The following is a 15,099-nucleotide window of genomic DNA, read 5'->3' on the forward strand; positions in this document are numbered from 1 at the left end:
GCCTTTCTCAGGTTCAACAACATAGCAACAGGTTTGGTTCACTATGCTGCCAGACTTGTTGATGAGGATCAGTTGTTCTTAAAGGTCTGCTTCCTTTAACAATGGGTCGCAGACCCTTCTGACCTCTTAGCCAAAGTTCACATACCAATTTTTGGGTCCAAGACCCCTATTTGCATGCTTCTCAGGACTTCATCAACATGATATGATTCACAGACCCTCGGTTGCATGTTTCTTGGGACCTCCGCGAGTTGATATGGTCCCTCGACCCTTGTATATGGCTTTCATGGAACTTCACAACTTTGTATGGCTCTCATGGGGCTTTCCTGACTTAGTATGTGTCCCCAACCCTTGTTTGAGCGCTTTCTGGGAGTCCCCCAAGTTTATATAGGTCCCTGACCCTTGTGTATGGCTCTCTCAGGGTGTCCCCAAGTTGCATGGGTCCCAGAGTCTTGGTGGAGGGCATCTCAGAACTTTTCCCATAGTCAATATGGTTTCCTGACCTTTGTGTATGCCTCTGGTGAGGTTTCCACAACTGTGTATGTGTCCCAGACCCTTGTCTGTGGTTATCTTCCTCCCCTTGAGGCTTTTACAGGACTTACCCTGGCCCTCGCATCTTTCTGCTAACTTACGTACCTGGTCTCGTTCTCTGCAGGTTGCCGGATTCCCTTCATGCCTGTGGACCTCAGCGGGGTCTCTCGTTCTATCTGCTTCTAGTTCCCGGCCTGCAGCAGCTCCGCAGTGAAAGACTTTTGAGGTTTGGTGTGGTCTCGGCTTTCTGCACTGACTCAAGTGTAGAGATGCCAGGGACTTGGCGTTTGGTATTCAGCGAGTAATCTCTTACTTCTAGCCATGCTCTACACCTTCTTCCTCCAATCTCGATGTCCTGGACTCCCAACTTCTTGCCTGACTTGCTCTTGAGGCTCCTATAGGGTGGGTTAGATGTACTGGGTAGTCCCTTTTCCCTTTTAATATCCACATAGTGTTCATTTTGACTCGACCGCACACATTGGTTCCGTGGTAAACTCTTTCCTCGTCAGCAGTTCGCCTTTGTCCCAGTATTTCTATGTACTTCATATGGGTAGTCCCCTGTCTCCCTCATCTCAGTACATCCTATTTGGATGGAGTTTTCTACTCTACACAAATATATGAGAGTGTGGGGGACTACAGAGGACTAAATTGGGTAGGAGGATAAAGACAGAAGTGGAGGGTGTAGATCCTGCGTTCTCCCATGATAGTCGTCATTGGTGCCATGCAAGGTTTTCCTCCGCAAGATATCCACCCACTGAGTATCAACCCAGGGGTCTATCAGGTAGCAGCCTCACCTGCCTGGCCTCATGGGAAGGGATCCCCCCTATGGGAGCAGTGACAATACCCTGGGATTTGTCAAAGTAGTATTTTCTAACACACGTCACCCTCTGAGATTTGAAAAAGAAATATTTTAGGTGCATTAAAAAAACTGGCCATGGAAAGATAAAACTGTAAATACAGGTTACATCCAAAGATGTTTAAAGTCTGTTGTGCTAGAAAACCCTTCAGAAAATAAAACTGCCTTTAGCAGTGTTTTAGATGAATTGAGATTAAGAGGTTTGTATGGATCTGGCTTCCCATATTAGCAGAGATGGTTGGGCTATAGAAAGCTTAATTCGCTATAGCATATTTATCAGGGACCTCAGCTCATTCACAGGGGATGTTAAATGCAATGTCCAGAGAGCTCAATAGCATTGATTAAACTATATACATACTTGCGTTAAAGCATTAGATTTAGGAAAAATGCTCAAGGCAGCATAAAGGGCTGCTGAGGGCCAAAGCAGGATGCAAAATCCTCTTCACTAGTCAGCTCTTTCTCCGCTTGAAGATACTAAATGTACACACACCCATTCTCCCAGATCATAATGCAAAATTGTATTCAGTTTCAGATGTCGACCTCCCTCCCTTTAAGTGACTGGAGATGAAGGAGAATCGCCTTTGTCCGATTACCTCACATTTGATCCTGCTACCTTGTACCCTTTTCCTAAATCCTAAAACTGGAGGCAATTGGGAGGTTCCTGGAGCATCTTTGAGATGATCCTGTGCAAGTTCAATTCACAAACATTTGCTCAAGGACATCCCAGAGATGCTCCAATGAGCTCTGTACCTGCTCTAGATTTAAGCTTTGTGAATCAGGTCTCATGTATCAGGTTGCATGAGAAAATCTAAGGTGCTAAGAGTATCTCCTAATTTCCTCCAGTGCAAATCCCCTGAATTAGGTAGATAGGATTCAGACTTAAGATGCAGAAGAAGCAAGCAATGGTAGAATACATCTGATTACACTCCCCCAGGAGGTTCATTAGATGATTGACTCAATACAGTTACTAACATATCAATTCTTAAAAATTTCAAACAAAATCATCCAACTCAGAAAGTCAATGATTAAGATCACGAGACTGGAAATGTACAGAATGCATTGCTTGCATTGAAATCTGACCTCACCAGGCTTCTTCATTAGAAGGTTATTTAAAGCATTAGTGTCCCTGCCAATTCAAGGGCACCAATCTGTGGTAATTCACGCCAGAGATGTCTGTACACCTACTTGTCATAGGAAGTTCTGGCCAGCCACAATTATTCACCAAGCATGTTTATTGACTCATCTTTAAGGATTCTAACAGTTCCAAAAACTTTACAATGAACAGGAGCTCCAATGTAGACAGCATTTTGGCGACACCCTTTCTATAGAGGAGGATAGCTGAGCAGCAACCTGTGCGCCTTGGAAGCAAGACGACCGGAAGCAACACAGGTTCGATCCCCGGGTCCGCGCTTAGAAACCTCTTGGTGTTTAAGCCCGATATGAATATGCAACTAAGACAAAAACAATTACGCAATTATAAAACAATTCCTGTAACAGCGCCTCCATGCCCGCGGGCTGTGTGAGCGCTTTAAAAATGCAAAATAAATAAATAAACTACAAAAGCATGTATTGGCAACCGAACAACAATGCAGAACTTCTCCTGGGCTCACTGCAGGATGCTCCCGCTGGAAACTTTAGTGTGCACCTTTTATCTTTTTCGAGCCTTTGTATTCTTAGGTTATTCCGAGACTCTGCTTGAAAGCCTTCAGATCAGCATGAGGTACCATCAGCTCTAGAAGGAACTGAAGAAAACGTACCCGCCCCTTGCAACAAATACAGTTGTATTTAATACAGCAAAGAGCTTCCTTCATGGACATCATATTGACCCACAATGGCCTTCTTACCTTAAAGATAAGATCTTGCTGTGAACTAACTCAAGACAACTTCATGGTTAAACAGGCATATTTGAAAAATGTAATCTTCTAAATGAGAGGAGTGAACCTCTGGAACACAGCAGAGAAATGGCTGCAATAATTGCCACACTCTTTGAATCCAGAAAGAAAACAGGTCTTTTCAATATGGATGCCCTTGAATATCCATGGTAGATTATTTGCACATCGGTTTTACTGCCCTAAAGTTTTAAGCACATGTAAAATGTAGCCATGGCCTTCACTACATATTGGGTGAGTGTGCATGGTTGCGTATACTGCACATTGCAGACTGAAAGCAAAGGTAGCACCAGCATCCTGAGTGATATAAGATGATGACATTTTGACCTACCTTTGCAAACTAAATTTCAAGGAACCTGGGATTGGTAACGCTAGGTCTCCTGGGGCAACCAGACGTGGTCTCCCTCTCACTGTGCTTAGAGAGGCATCAGCTTCACCTCACTGATCATCCCCAACAAGGGTGAAACACGTGTATGGGGTTGCTGGTGGTAATCTAGTTCAGGTTGGAATTGACATTGCATTTCGGTGCTGGACTGCCCCTGGGCAGGACAAAGACTGATATGCAAATGGATATTTCCCATCTGTGAAAGGCACAGTGAGTAAAAGCAGTGGCTGCGAACTCTCAAGTGGTTAGTAACCACTGAACAGGTTATCAGGCCTTGTTCTGTCGAGAGAGGGGCGCCCGCTACCTTTGCAAACTAAATTTCAAGGAACTTGGAATTGGTAACCCTAGGTCTCCTGGGGGCAACCAGACGTGGTCTCCCTCTCACTGTGCTTAGAGAGGCATCAGCTTCACCTCACTGATGATCCCCAACAAGGGTGAAACACGTGTATGGGGTTGCTGGTGGTACTCTCGTTCAGGTTGGAATTGCCATTGCATTTCGGTGCTGGACTGCCCCTGGGCAGGACAAAGACTGATATGCAAATGGATATTTCCCATCTGTGAAAGGCACAGTGAGTAAAAGCAGTGGCTGCGAACTCTCAAGTGGTTAGTAACCACTGAACAGGTTATCAGGCCTTGTTCTGTCGAGAGAGGGGCGCCTGCTACCTTTGCAAACTAAATTTCAAGGAACCTGGGATTGGTAACCCTAGGTCTCCTGGGGGCAACCAGACGTGGTCTCCCTCTCACTGTGCTTAGAGAGGCATCAGCTTCACCTCACTGATGATCCCCAACAAGGGTGAAACACGTGTATGGGGTTGCTGGTGGTAATCTAGTTCAGGTTGGAATTGACATTGCATTTCGGTGCTGGACTGCCCCTGGGCAGGACAAAGACTGATATGCAAATGGATATTTCCCATCTGTGAAAGGCACAGTGAGTAAAAGCAGTGGCTGCGAACTCTCAAGTGGTTAGTAACCACTGAACAGGTTATCAGGCCTTGTTCTGTCGAGAGAGGGGCGCCCGCTACCTTTGCAAACTAAATTTCAAGGAACTTGGAATTGGTAACCCTAGGTCTCCTGGGGGCAACCAGACGTGGTCTCCCTCTCACTGTGCTTAGAGAGGCATCAGCTTCACCTCACTGATGATCCCCAACAAGGGTGAAACACGTGTATGGGGTTGCTGGTGGTACTCTCGTTCAGGTTGGAATTGCCATTGCATTTCGGTGCTGGACTGCCCCTGGGCAGGACAAAGACTGATATGCAAATGGATATTTCCCATCTGTGAAAGGCACAGTGAGTAAAAGCAGTGGCTGCGAACTCTCAAGTGGTTAGTAACCACTGAGCAGGTTATCAGGCCTTGTTCTGTCGAGAGAGGGGCGCCTGCTACCTTTGCAAACTAAATTTCAAGGAACCTGGGATTGGTAACCCTAGGTCTCCTGGGGGCAAGCAGACGTGGTCTCCCTCTCACTGTGCTTAGAGAGGCATCAGCTTCACCTCACTGATGATCCCCAACAAGGGTGAAACACGTGTATGGGGTTGCTGGTGGTACTCTCGTTCAGGTTGGAATTGCCATTGCATTTCGGTGCTGGACTGCCCCTGGGCAGGACAAAGACTGATATGCAAATGGATATTTCCCATCTGTGAAAGGCACAGTGAGTAAAAGCAGTGGCTGCGAACTCTCAAGTGGTTAGTAACCACTGAACAGGTTATCAGGCCTTGTTCTGTCGAAAGAGGGGCGCCCGCTACCTTTGCAAACTGACATTTTGACCTAACCTTCTAAACTCCCCCCTCGCCCCACATACAAAATTCCACGACTCCTCTTCCTCTCCATGTCATTGAAAACATACTTCTACTTTTTAAAATTGCTATTATTCATTTACTTAATCTCACCAAATCTATTGCCAAAACCCTTGTGTGTGTGTGCCCACACATTCACGTTAAAACATTGTTGCATTTCCTGGGATTTACAGGATAGGAAAACATATCACTAAGGGCACGAGGAGCCTGAGGAGTTTTCAGAAAATGGTATTTATTCTCTGCCAGGATACGGTGTGACTTTCCCCGTGTGGGAATTCATACTCAGAGGCTTTTTCCATTGTCTGCCTTTTGGGACTGCCTCCTTATAAAGCCCTATGCAGGTGCATACTTTGCATATGTCTGGTGGTGGCCAGGGCCAAACTATGGAGGTCATTACGAGTCGGGCGGTAAGGGATACTGGGCACCGGTAAGGAGACCGGTGCTGGTAATCCCTTACCACCCTATTCCGAGGTCCCTTGGAGGGAACTGTAAGGAATGTGTGGTATGACCACACGCCCCATACGGGTCCCGCTAAGTGACCAGGGCACTAATAACGGGCTTTCCATTTGCGAGCCAGTTATTAGCGCCCTCCCCATTCCCATTGAGCCTTATGGGGGCTCAATTGGGAATGGGGAATGGTTTGTTCAATGGGGACTTACCGGTCCTGTCAGGGTCGGAATGCACTGGTAAGTCCCCATTGAACAAGACCAGACTCGGACACGGTATGGGAGGCAGCCATGTTGCTAATAGCAGCATGGCTACGCTCCATCTCGTAATGAGGCCCTATATTTTGAATAGGTATTTATGCATGGATTCCATATTTTTATCCCAGAGGATGTTAACAATTTCAAATCACTAATCACTCACTTAGTCAGGCTTTTGTGGACACTGGAGCACATACACATCAAGGGAGACAGTATGGAGCAAAGTACGGCGCGGCCCCCTTGCAATTTAGAGACTAATTTAATAGGGATTTAAAAGGCTCTCTCTCTCTATTAACATTATAAATAATTGTAACCATCATGAATAATATTTTAGCTTTCAAACTGCAAGAACGAAGATTCTGCTTGTAATGTGAGAGTAGAAGAGGGCATTTCAGTTGCCAAGCCAAATATGGCACAGCACCACCTAATTGCCACCCCTAAATGGCCACCTTCCATTCACCTGCAGTTCCCCATAGGTCCGCTGGAGGTCACCTGCTAGGAATGGCCATTTGGTGGAGCAGTGGCATGTGTGGTTTATTGATAGAAATGACCTACTTTACTCTCGCTTGCCAATGCAAGAGAAAACATATTCAGATTAAAATCTACAGCATTCTGAAAGATGTCTATGTATGGAAAGGCCAGAGAAGCAAGCCACGATTGCAAATACAACTGTAGTGACTGGATGTCGTTTTGTCACTCATATACAGTGCTACCCTTGCCACTTAAAACACAAGACTGGCATTCTTTAAAACATGTGCGCTGTGAATTGTTAAAATACATATATAACTGCAGAATGGGTGTACTAAATAAACAAACTGAAATATTGGAGATTATCTTCGCCTTTAAACTTTATGGTAATGTGTGCATTAAGTATGGCAGTTAAACCTCGGACTAGGGTCGGAGGTCGTGCCTTCTCTGTGACTGCTGCAGTGCTGTGGAATGGCCTACCTATGACCATAAAGAAAATCCATTGCTATTTAGCCTTCAGGAAGGCCTTAAAAACTCTTCTCTTTTAGGTCTCCTTGGCTCTATTAGGTTCTCCTCACTTCAGCGCCATGATACCTTCGGGTGACCGTGCGCTTTACAAGTTGGAATAACATAACATAAGATGTTCCCCTATGTCTTTACCCAAATAATGTCTGAGATTTAAATAAACATATGCCCATTTCTCTGATTCCTCAAACACAATGTTTCTGATTTGCTATTCTCAATCCTTAGATCCCAAGCACAGGGCAGTGGTAAAGTGCATAACAAGTTAATGTTCTAATATACACTTCTGGGTTCTAACCAAAGCTTCGAGGGCTCCCTTCTGGAAATGAGGAAGAGTCTTTTAAAGATTTTGCTGAGTGTCGATTGTTATAATTTTATGAACTTTAAAAATAAAAGCCATTGTTTATTTGCGCTAATCCCAATTAAAATTAATGTTTGTTAGAAGTAAAAGGCGGAAGCAGTACATGGGAGGATCCATGTGACAATGTTTTGATTAAGTAACTCCATGAAGACCATCAATAATACGGCTCCCACTGTCCAATGAAGATATCACCTGATTTTGGGAAAATCGTTAAAGGCCACAAGTTCCCCTGAATGCACAGATGATCTGTCATAGTTGCAGATGACAAATTTAATATACAAATATTCAAATACTGGTTTTGTGGCAGCCAAATACCTGCACAGAAATGATTTTCCAAATTACCTCTGGTTTTTTTGACTGCAGAAACAGCACCAATTGAGTGGCCTCTTTTTGCAAGAGCTCTTCCCGAGATACATTTTATGTTTTTAATGTCCACTTGACCTTTTATTGCGGCATCAATCTTTTTTTTTTTGTTTGTTTGCTTTTGTATAGGAAGGTAACATGGCAAAGCTCTCCTAGAGTTATATATATCAATCATTTGTCTAGCTTGGGAAATTCCTGTGGCCAGAATGAGGTGATATGCCGCGATGCGGCAGGCTGACCCTGTCGTTAAGGGCCCTGGTGCCCAAATTAAGGGCCTGTGCTAAGCGAATGTCCCTTAACAAGGGTGGCAGTGTCTTTCCCAACAGGGTCGGCCAGCCGCTGAGGGGCATATCGCCATTAGCGCCTGTGTAGTTGCCTTCAAGGGTGCCTACACTGTCTTTAAATTTTAAAAAAAGAAAGAAATGTCCCTTTGTTGCGCGACCGACACTGCGCAATACGGTCATCCAGAAAGTCTGTTGTCATCAAAATTGAAGACAGACTTCCGAGATGATAGCACTGTGCTGATCCGGACAGCACAGCAAATGTATGTTTCTTTAAAAAAAAAAAAAAACTCACACTCTTAGCACTCATGTAGAAAACTACGCAGGTGCTATGAGATGACTGGTTGGTGGTGCAGGGAAGGGAATGGAGGGGCGCACCGGCTGGCCAGGCTCCTTGGAACTAATGTATTTTATAGGCTAATTTATAAAGAGAGCATGGCCACCCCAGGTGCCCTTAGAATCAATAATGCCTGATTGGTCGAAAATACGACCAGGGATAAGGTTTGTCAATCCACTCAACAATTAAATCCAGCCGAGGTTTCAGGACATGCCATAATAAAATATGCATGACCAACATATGTAGGATTGGGTTTTACTGCTTGATATTTCAACAAGCCCAGCCATAGAGGAGACTCCTCCTTCTTCATTCTTCTGAGAAAGCCTGTCCTCCTGCGACCAGGCATGCCTCTTCTGCCCGCACTACCCCATCATGCACCCATGCATGTTGAGATGCAGCCTGCAATGCTTCACCATGCATAGCTGGAATTCCTGCTCCACTTAAGCCATGTTTCAATATTTTGACGTTCAGAAAAAGCCAGACAACCAAAAGCCAGAAGTAGTGGTCCAGGAAATGAAAAACTTCCAAAGATTGCAAAGTGTTTTAAATGAGGCTTCTAAATGGGGATACCAACAAGTATTCTTAAACATGCTGCTCATAATTTATTTTTGATAATTAACCCCAAATGTCTGCCCATTGCTCCCTGTTGCAAAATAGGGACTGCGAAGTGCAAATACTAGAATAACAGAAGGCAGCAGAATTCCACTTTAACAATACTACTCAACAATTGACTCCCATGTTTGTGTCACAGGTGTCCTTTACTGCCAAACATATAAGCATGGAATTGTTTTAATTTCAAAGAAAATGAAAACAACTTCTAGATTTGAAGAAATGAAATTTTAAGACGTCCTCTACCACAAAGTTAACTGAAGGCCTTCAAGTGCACCATTTCTACCATTTCTAAGGTTTTAACCCTTCTTAGCTCTGACAACAAAGTATTGGGATAATGCAAGTTGTTGAGTATTGCTGGGTATCGTCAGAGCTCAAACGAAATAAAATTGACCTTTGTGATTATGTTATGAGCTAAGAATTAGTCAAGGGACAAGTCGCCCTTTATATAATACTCATAAAAGACAGGGCCCCAATAATGGAAGCGTGCTATAGATACAATATGGACCCTAGCATTAGACAGCTCAACATGTTCCTTCTGGAATTGAGACAGGAGAGGTTTTAGACCCAAGTTACAAGCTCACATGACGCCCATGGGTGGCCAACAATTTGGAAATGCTGCACGAATAGTTGTCAAGCTGCTCTTCTTGATCACGCCCATGTTTTGCAATCAATTGCCATCCTTTGTTCAGAGTCAATATTTAGCAGAATAATTTTCATCTAATCAAAACTACTACTTACAGAAATAGAAAGACGAGAGCGCGAGAGCGCGAGAGAGAGAGAGAGAGAGAGAGAGGCAGGAAGATTCACATTTTGCTCAACTATAGTTCTCCAAAATAACCCTGTAAAACATTGTAATCACTCGAGTTGTCTGCATGCTTTTGCAAAAGTAACCAAGGATTAGGCGATATGATTAGTCGATGCCCCCCATTGATCAGCCAATCAAACATACTTTACATGCACTGATATATCTGGATTTTAACATGGCCTCTAATTATGCATTTTGTTAATGAATTACGGAAATACAAAGCTGACCTTTAAGATTGCATTTACATTTTTGAATGCATTAAAAATGAACTCTATATATAAAGTTCATGAACGTCCTAGCAGCCACTTTGGCACAGCATAGATAAATAGTTAATTTCAAAGTCTCATAAAGTGGGTTAAAATTAAAATGCTACACGAATGAGGCAGCGAAGCAATTAGCTAAACATATTAAAAAAGAGGGTAGTGTAATTAAAAAACCAAAAAGAAATGTCAAGGGGCTCCATAAACAAAGGCACATTTGTCATGACACAGACACATGTTTAGACTGTTGTAACCATTCTAGATTCGTGAGATGTTTGGGCTACATGAGTTGATTAGCACTTTGATAGCACAGACCACACAACACATATCTTAAACAATATGCACATTTGTAGCATGACGTAAGATGCAATGACGAGAGAACCAATTGCCTGTTGACGTGTTTTTAACATGGTTACCTTGGTGCTCTTGAAACAGGATCAGAGCTGATGCCCAAAGCGCTCTCCACCAGGATAGTAGGCGGCATATGGTGGTTCTTTACCTTGATCATAATCTCGTCCTACACTGCCAATCTGGCTGCTTTCCTCACCGTGGAGCGGATGGAATCCCCCATAGACTCGGCAGATGACTTGGCAAAACAAACCAAGATAGAGTACGGCGCTGTCAGAGATGGATCAACAATGACCTTCTTCAAGGTAAGGAGCGGACTCTTATTTCTGTCTGAGTACTTGAAAATATGGTACTTTATGTCGATTGATCACATTTGCGAAATGCATGTAATATCTGTAGTGTATTCTGTGTGGGGTAAATTAATTTAAACCGATAAACATTCCGATAGCTGCGTTATACATGCTCTCAACCTCAATTTTACAAAATCTCTAACAAGTGCTGTATGTCAAAACCTATTGTACTTATTCAATCGGTTCTTGCATATAGACTGATCTACTGTTTTAGTTGCACCTATTTATTATGTCATATTTGTTCTTTACGCAATGTTTCCATTGAGGAAGAATGACCAGGCATCCCTGTCCCCCGCTCTTTTCTGTGACCTACCCACGCTTCCTTGCCTAATCTACTCTGAATCCTTGTGTAGCTGCTCCCTGGATTGGCTTCTACACCTCCGGTGCTCTAGACTAACTTCCTAATCCAGGTACGCCCCTCCCATAACCCCTTGCAACATCCCATCCCCTCACCTCTGACACCCGTCCACTCTCGCCGCGCTTATGGCCTCTGTGTCCATCCTCGTCGTCCATCTGCTCAGCTTAAGCATCTTTGCAATGCTGGTGCATGCACAGTCGGGCCCCCTCCCTGTTTCAGTTTCAATGCCCTTTCACAAGGGTGTTTCAGCTAAGGGCATTGGGAGCCAGTTATTATTAATTTGTAATCAGATGTTTTTGCTCTAAATGCTACATAGGTCGGTTTGTGAGTGAGAGTATGGATTGGACAGGTGTGTTTCCTTTTTTCCTTTTTTCTTTCCCCGTAGTAACGTAGAAGCTCTTTCGGGTTAGTTCAAGGTTGCCCTCCCATCTTATCCTACTTCGCTCATCATATTGTAGTAGGATGGCGTTGGAACGATGCAGAAGTTATAATGATGAGTATGTCACCGAACTCCTCAAGAAATCCTCGCTATTGGGAGGGACGGCAGATGTAACAGCTAATATTACTAAATGGGATGAACTTTCCCAGATTAAGAAAAGACTGATCCGTACAGAGCTCCACGGGTCTATCATGCTCGAATATCTCAGAAAAGGTATCCTACCGCAGGGTTTGGTCGTTAGAAATGAACCTCGACTGTTTCTTGATAACAAAAACTTTATACTACAATGGAGCTATGTTGCCACTAAATGTGGAAGGGATTGGATGATTTTGATCATCGACACGGCTAATGAAATGTCAGAGAAAATCCTGATTGAGTTATCCATGCTGGAAGAAGAGATCAAAAAAGCAATCCCTCTGGATCTGTATAAAAAACAAGCAGAGTCCCTCCTAGCTGAAATGAATGCTTTCAAGGAAGATACCCTTAAAGATCGAGTAAGGAGATTGAACAAAGATATTCAGAACTTCACACATGACAAAGCGTTTTACTACACAGCAGACGACTATAAACCAGACGACCCCTCCAATCCATCAGCAATGGGGAACAAAAAACGGGTTACTTTTCGAAATACCTCGTTTAGTTCCAGTGACGGAAGTAATCATGGTGATCCCAGTACCAATCGAGGTGGCCAGAAATGAGGACAGACCAATAGGCGAAATAACTACCGTGGGAGAAACACTGGAAATCGTGGGTCGCGTGGCAATCGAGACAGCGATAACTCGCGAGATGCAGGTTCTGCCTCTTCTTCGTCTTTTTTAGATCTGGGCCAAATGGGCTGGGAACCCGAGGCACGGGTGACAAGAAGTATGCAGGCCTTGTGGTGAACCTTTCATCCCACCAACTCACAGACGATGAAACGTCAGTGTTAGAGAAGGGTATGGGGTTCGTATTTACGAACCTGCACAATGAGTTTCTCTTTCGACAAGAATTCTTTGCTTTCATGCGGAAAGTTCATTTAAAACAGTACTTTCAAGACAAGCAATTTGAAAGTGACAGTGGAACCACAGGACTCCATGTCAAATCCAATTTTTGTGTACCTAATAGTGAGAAGACAGCTGAGGCATTGGTCTTCGAAAGAAGAGTAATGCGCGATTTGAAGAATTTAGAGTCACAAGCGAAGAAGAGATCCACTTTTCATAACATCAGTAACCGTGAAAGGATAGCCTCGAGGGATCTATTTGAGAATAAAGCTATCATTATCCGCAAAGCAGATAAGGGGGGTGCAATAGTACTCCAGAATCGTGAGTCTTATTTAGCGGAATGCTATAGACAACTTCTCGATTTACAGTGTTATACACCCTTACCAGGGGACCTCACCTTAGAACTGCAACAACGAATCCGTCTGAAAGTCATGAAGGCTAAAGAACGTGGGTGGATTACAACGAAAGAGTCCGACTTTTTGAGCGCTGCAAAACCGCAAACTCCGCAATTCTATACACTACCAAAGATCCACAAAAATATATCACCCCCACCAGGAAGACCGATTGTTTCGGGGGTTAATTCAGTTTTAGAACCCCTTTCTAAGTTCACAGATTTTTTCCTCCAACCTCTTGTACGCAAGATGCAATCTTACGTACAGGACACAATACAAATGATCAACGAGGTGGAAAATCTAGCTTTTGATCCAAGCTGTGAATTATTAGTGGGCCTAGATGTTGTGGCTCTCTATACGAGTATACCCCAACAAGCCACATTAGAAATGCTGGAAGAACGCCTACTGTTTGAATACCCAGAATCGGCAGTACCCATGTCATTTGTATTATGGTGTGCTGAAATGGCTCTCACTGAGAGCTATTTCCACTTCAACGGCGAGTACTTTAAACAGATACAGGGTACGGCAATGGGGGCAACGTTAGCACCGAGTGTGGCGAACCTTTATATGGAGCAGTTTGAAACTCACATAATTCTATCCTCAGCCAATACCTTCAGACACAAGATTAGAACATGGAAAAGGTACATAGACGACATTTTTATCATATGGAATGGTACCATAGAAGAACTAGATGAGTTTTTTAAGTGGCTTAATGTACAAGATCGTTTTTTGAAGTTTACGAAGAGTCAGAGTAATGCAGAACTCAACTTCTTAGATATCACAATAACATTGAATGTTATCACTAAGTTCCTCAGTGTGAAACCGTTCCATAAGAAAACCGATAAAAACTCCCTTTTACATTATGATAGTTTTCACCCTAAGCACGTCAAAGATAACTTGCCGTTGGGCCAGTTTTTGCGTTTGAAAAGGAATAGTTCCTCCACATCTAACTTTAAAGAAGAAGCAGAGGGCCTCAGCAAAAGATTAATTGCAAGAGGTTATCCAGCTAAACTGACATATTTGGCCAAAAAGCGAGCCTCTAACAACAATAGGCAAGCGCTTTTGGAATACAAAACGAATGCTAAGACTAAGGATGATGAGAAATTGGTATTTGTCAATACCTTCAGCCATTTCTCTAATCAGATTAAAAAGATCTTGTTGAAAAATTGGAATGTCCTTGAGTCTGGGGAAAAACCACTTGAAAGACCTATTGTTGCGTTTAAAAGAAGTCGAAATCTAAAGGAATTAATCACACGTAACGATGTGAGTTTGAGGACTATAAAACAAAGCACACTCCCTGATAAATGGGGTTTTTCCAAATTAGTCGGCCACTCAGCTTGCGGTCATTGTACGTGTTGTAGTTCCACTTCCAGAAGCACAGAAGTGAATCTGGGACTTAAAACCCCGTGGCGACAAACACATTTTAGTAACTGCAACTCTATGATGCTCATCTATGCAATTTGGTGCCCGTGTAATCGACTATATATTGGAAAAACTGAGCGGAAAATCAAAATAAGAATAGGGGAACACAAGAGCTGTATTAAGAATAGGACCCATAATGCCCCTTTGGTAGACCATTGGGTAGAGTCTATACATAAAATAGAAGACCTACGGTGGAGTGTCCTTTGGAAAATCATCCCCTCTGGAGACATCAATCGCGATAAAGTAAGATTATTACAGAGGGAACAACGTATGATTTTCCTTACAAATAGCTCAGTAACAGGCCTGAATGATAGACTTGATTGGCTTACCTAGTCCGGCACGGAGTACTTCGTCTCAACCTAATGACTAAATGTTTGATGTGTAGTCATATGTTTGTAAAGGTCCACTTGAGGTTGCGTTTAAGACCCTCGTTAATAACATTGGGTTAAGGGCTCCAACCTTCCTTTGTCTTGGGACCTCCTTGACGAGTCACTTTGCGCCCTTACTACAGCGCATCACTATGAATATTTTATGACCCCCTCATTTTGGGTTCTTGCTCCTCGCTTGGGGCTGCGTGCCCGTGGATTCTTCAGTGATTAAAGCTATATCCCTGTTGTGGGTTCCTCGCAGCAGGGCAGAGTATCGATG

The 15,099-nt window shown here is 43.5% G+C and overlaps 1 protein-coding gene across 4 annotated transcripts in view; it reads left to right on the plus strand.

Annotated features, from left to right (window-relative positions):
* The window catches only part of GRIK1 (glutamate ionotropic receptor kainate type subunit 1), a 1,552,596-nt gene that overhangs the window by 1,262,106 nt on the left and 275,391 nt on the right, over positions 1 to 15,099 (plus strand). For all 4 annotated transcript variants that reach the window (XM_069636357.1, XM_069636359.1, XM_069636358.1 and 1 more), the window contains one exon: positions 10,598 to 10,815. In XM_069636357.1, the coding sequence (XP_069492458.1) occupies positions 10,598 to 10,815 (218 nt within the window). The remainder of the gene's footprint in view (positions 1 to 10,597; positions 10,816 to 15,099) is intronic.

Source organism: Ambystoma mexicanum, chromosome 7p, assembly GCF_040938575.1.
Source record: "Ambystoma mexicanum isolate Mex_15411 chromosome 7p, UKY_AmexF1_1, whole genome shotgun sequence".
NCBI classification, from domain to species: domain Eukaryota; kingdom Metazoa; phylum Chordata; class Amphibia; order Caudata; family Ambystomatidae; genus Ambystoma; species Ambystoma mexicanum.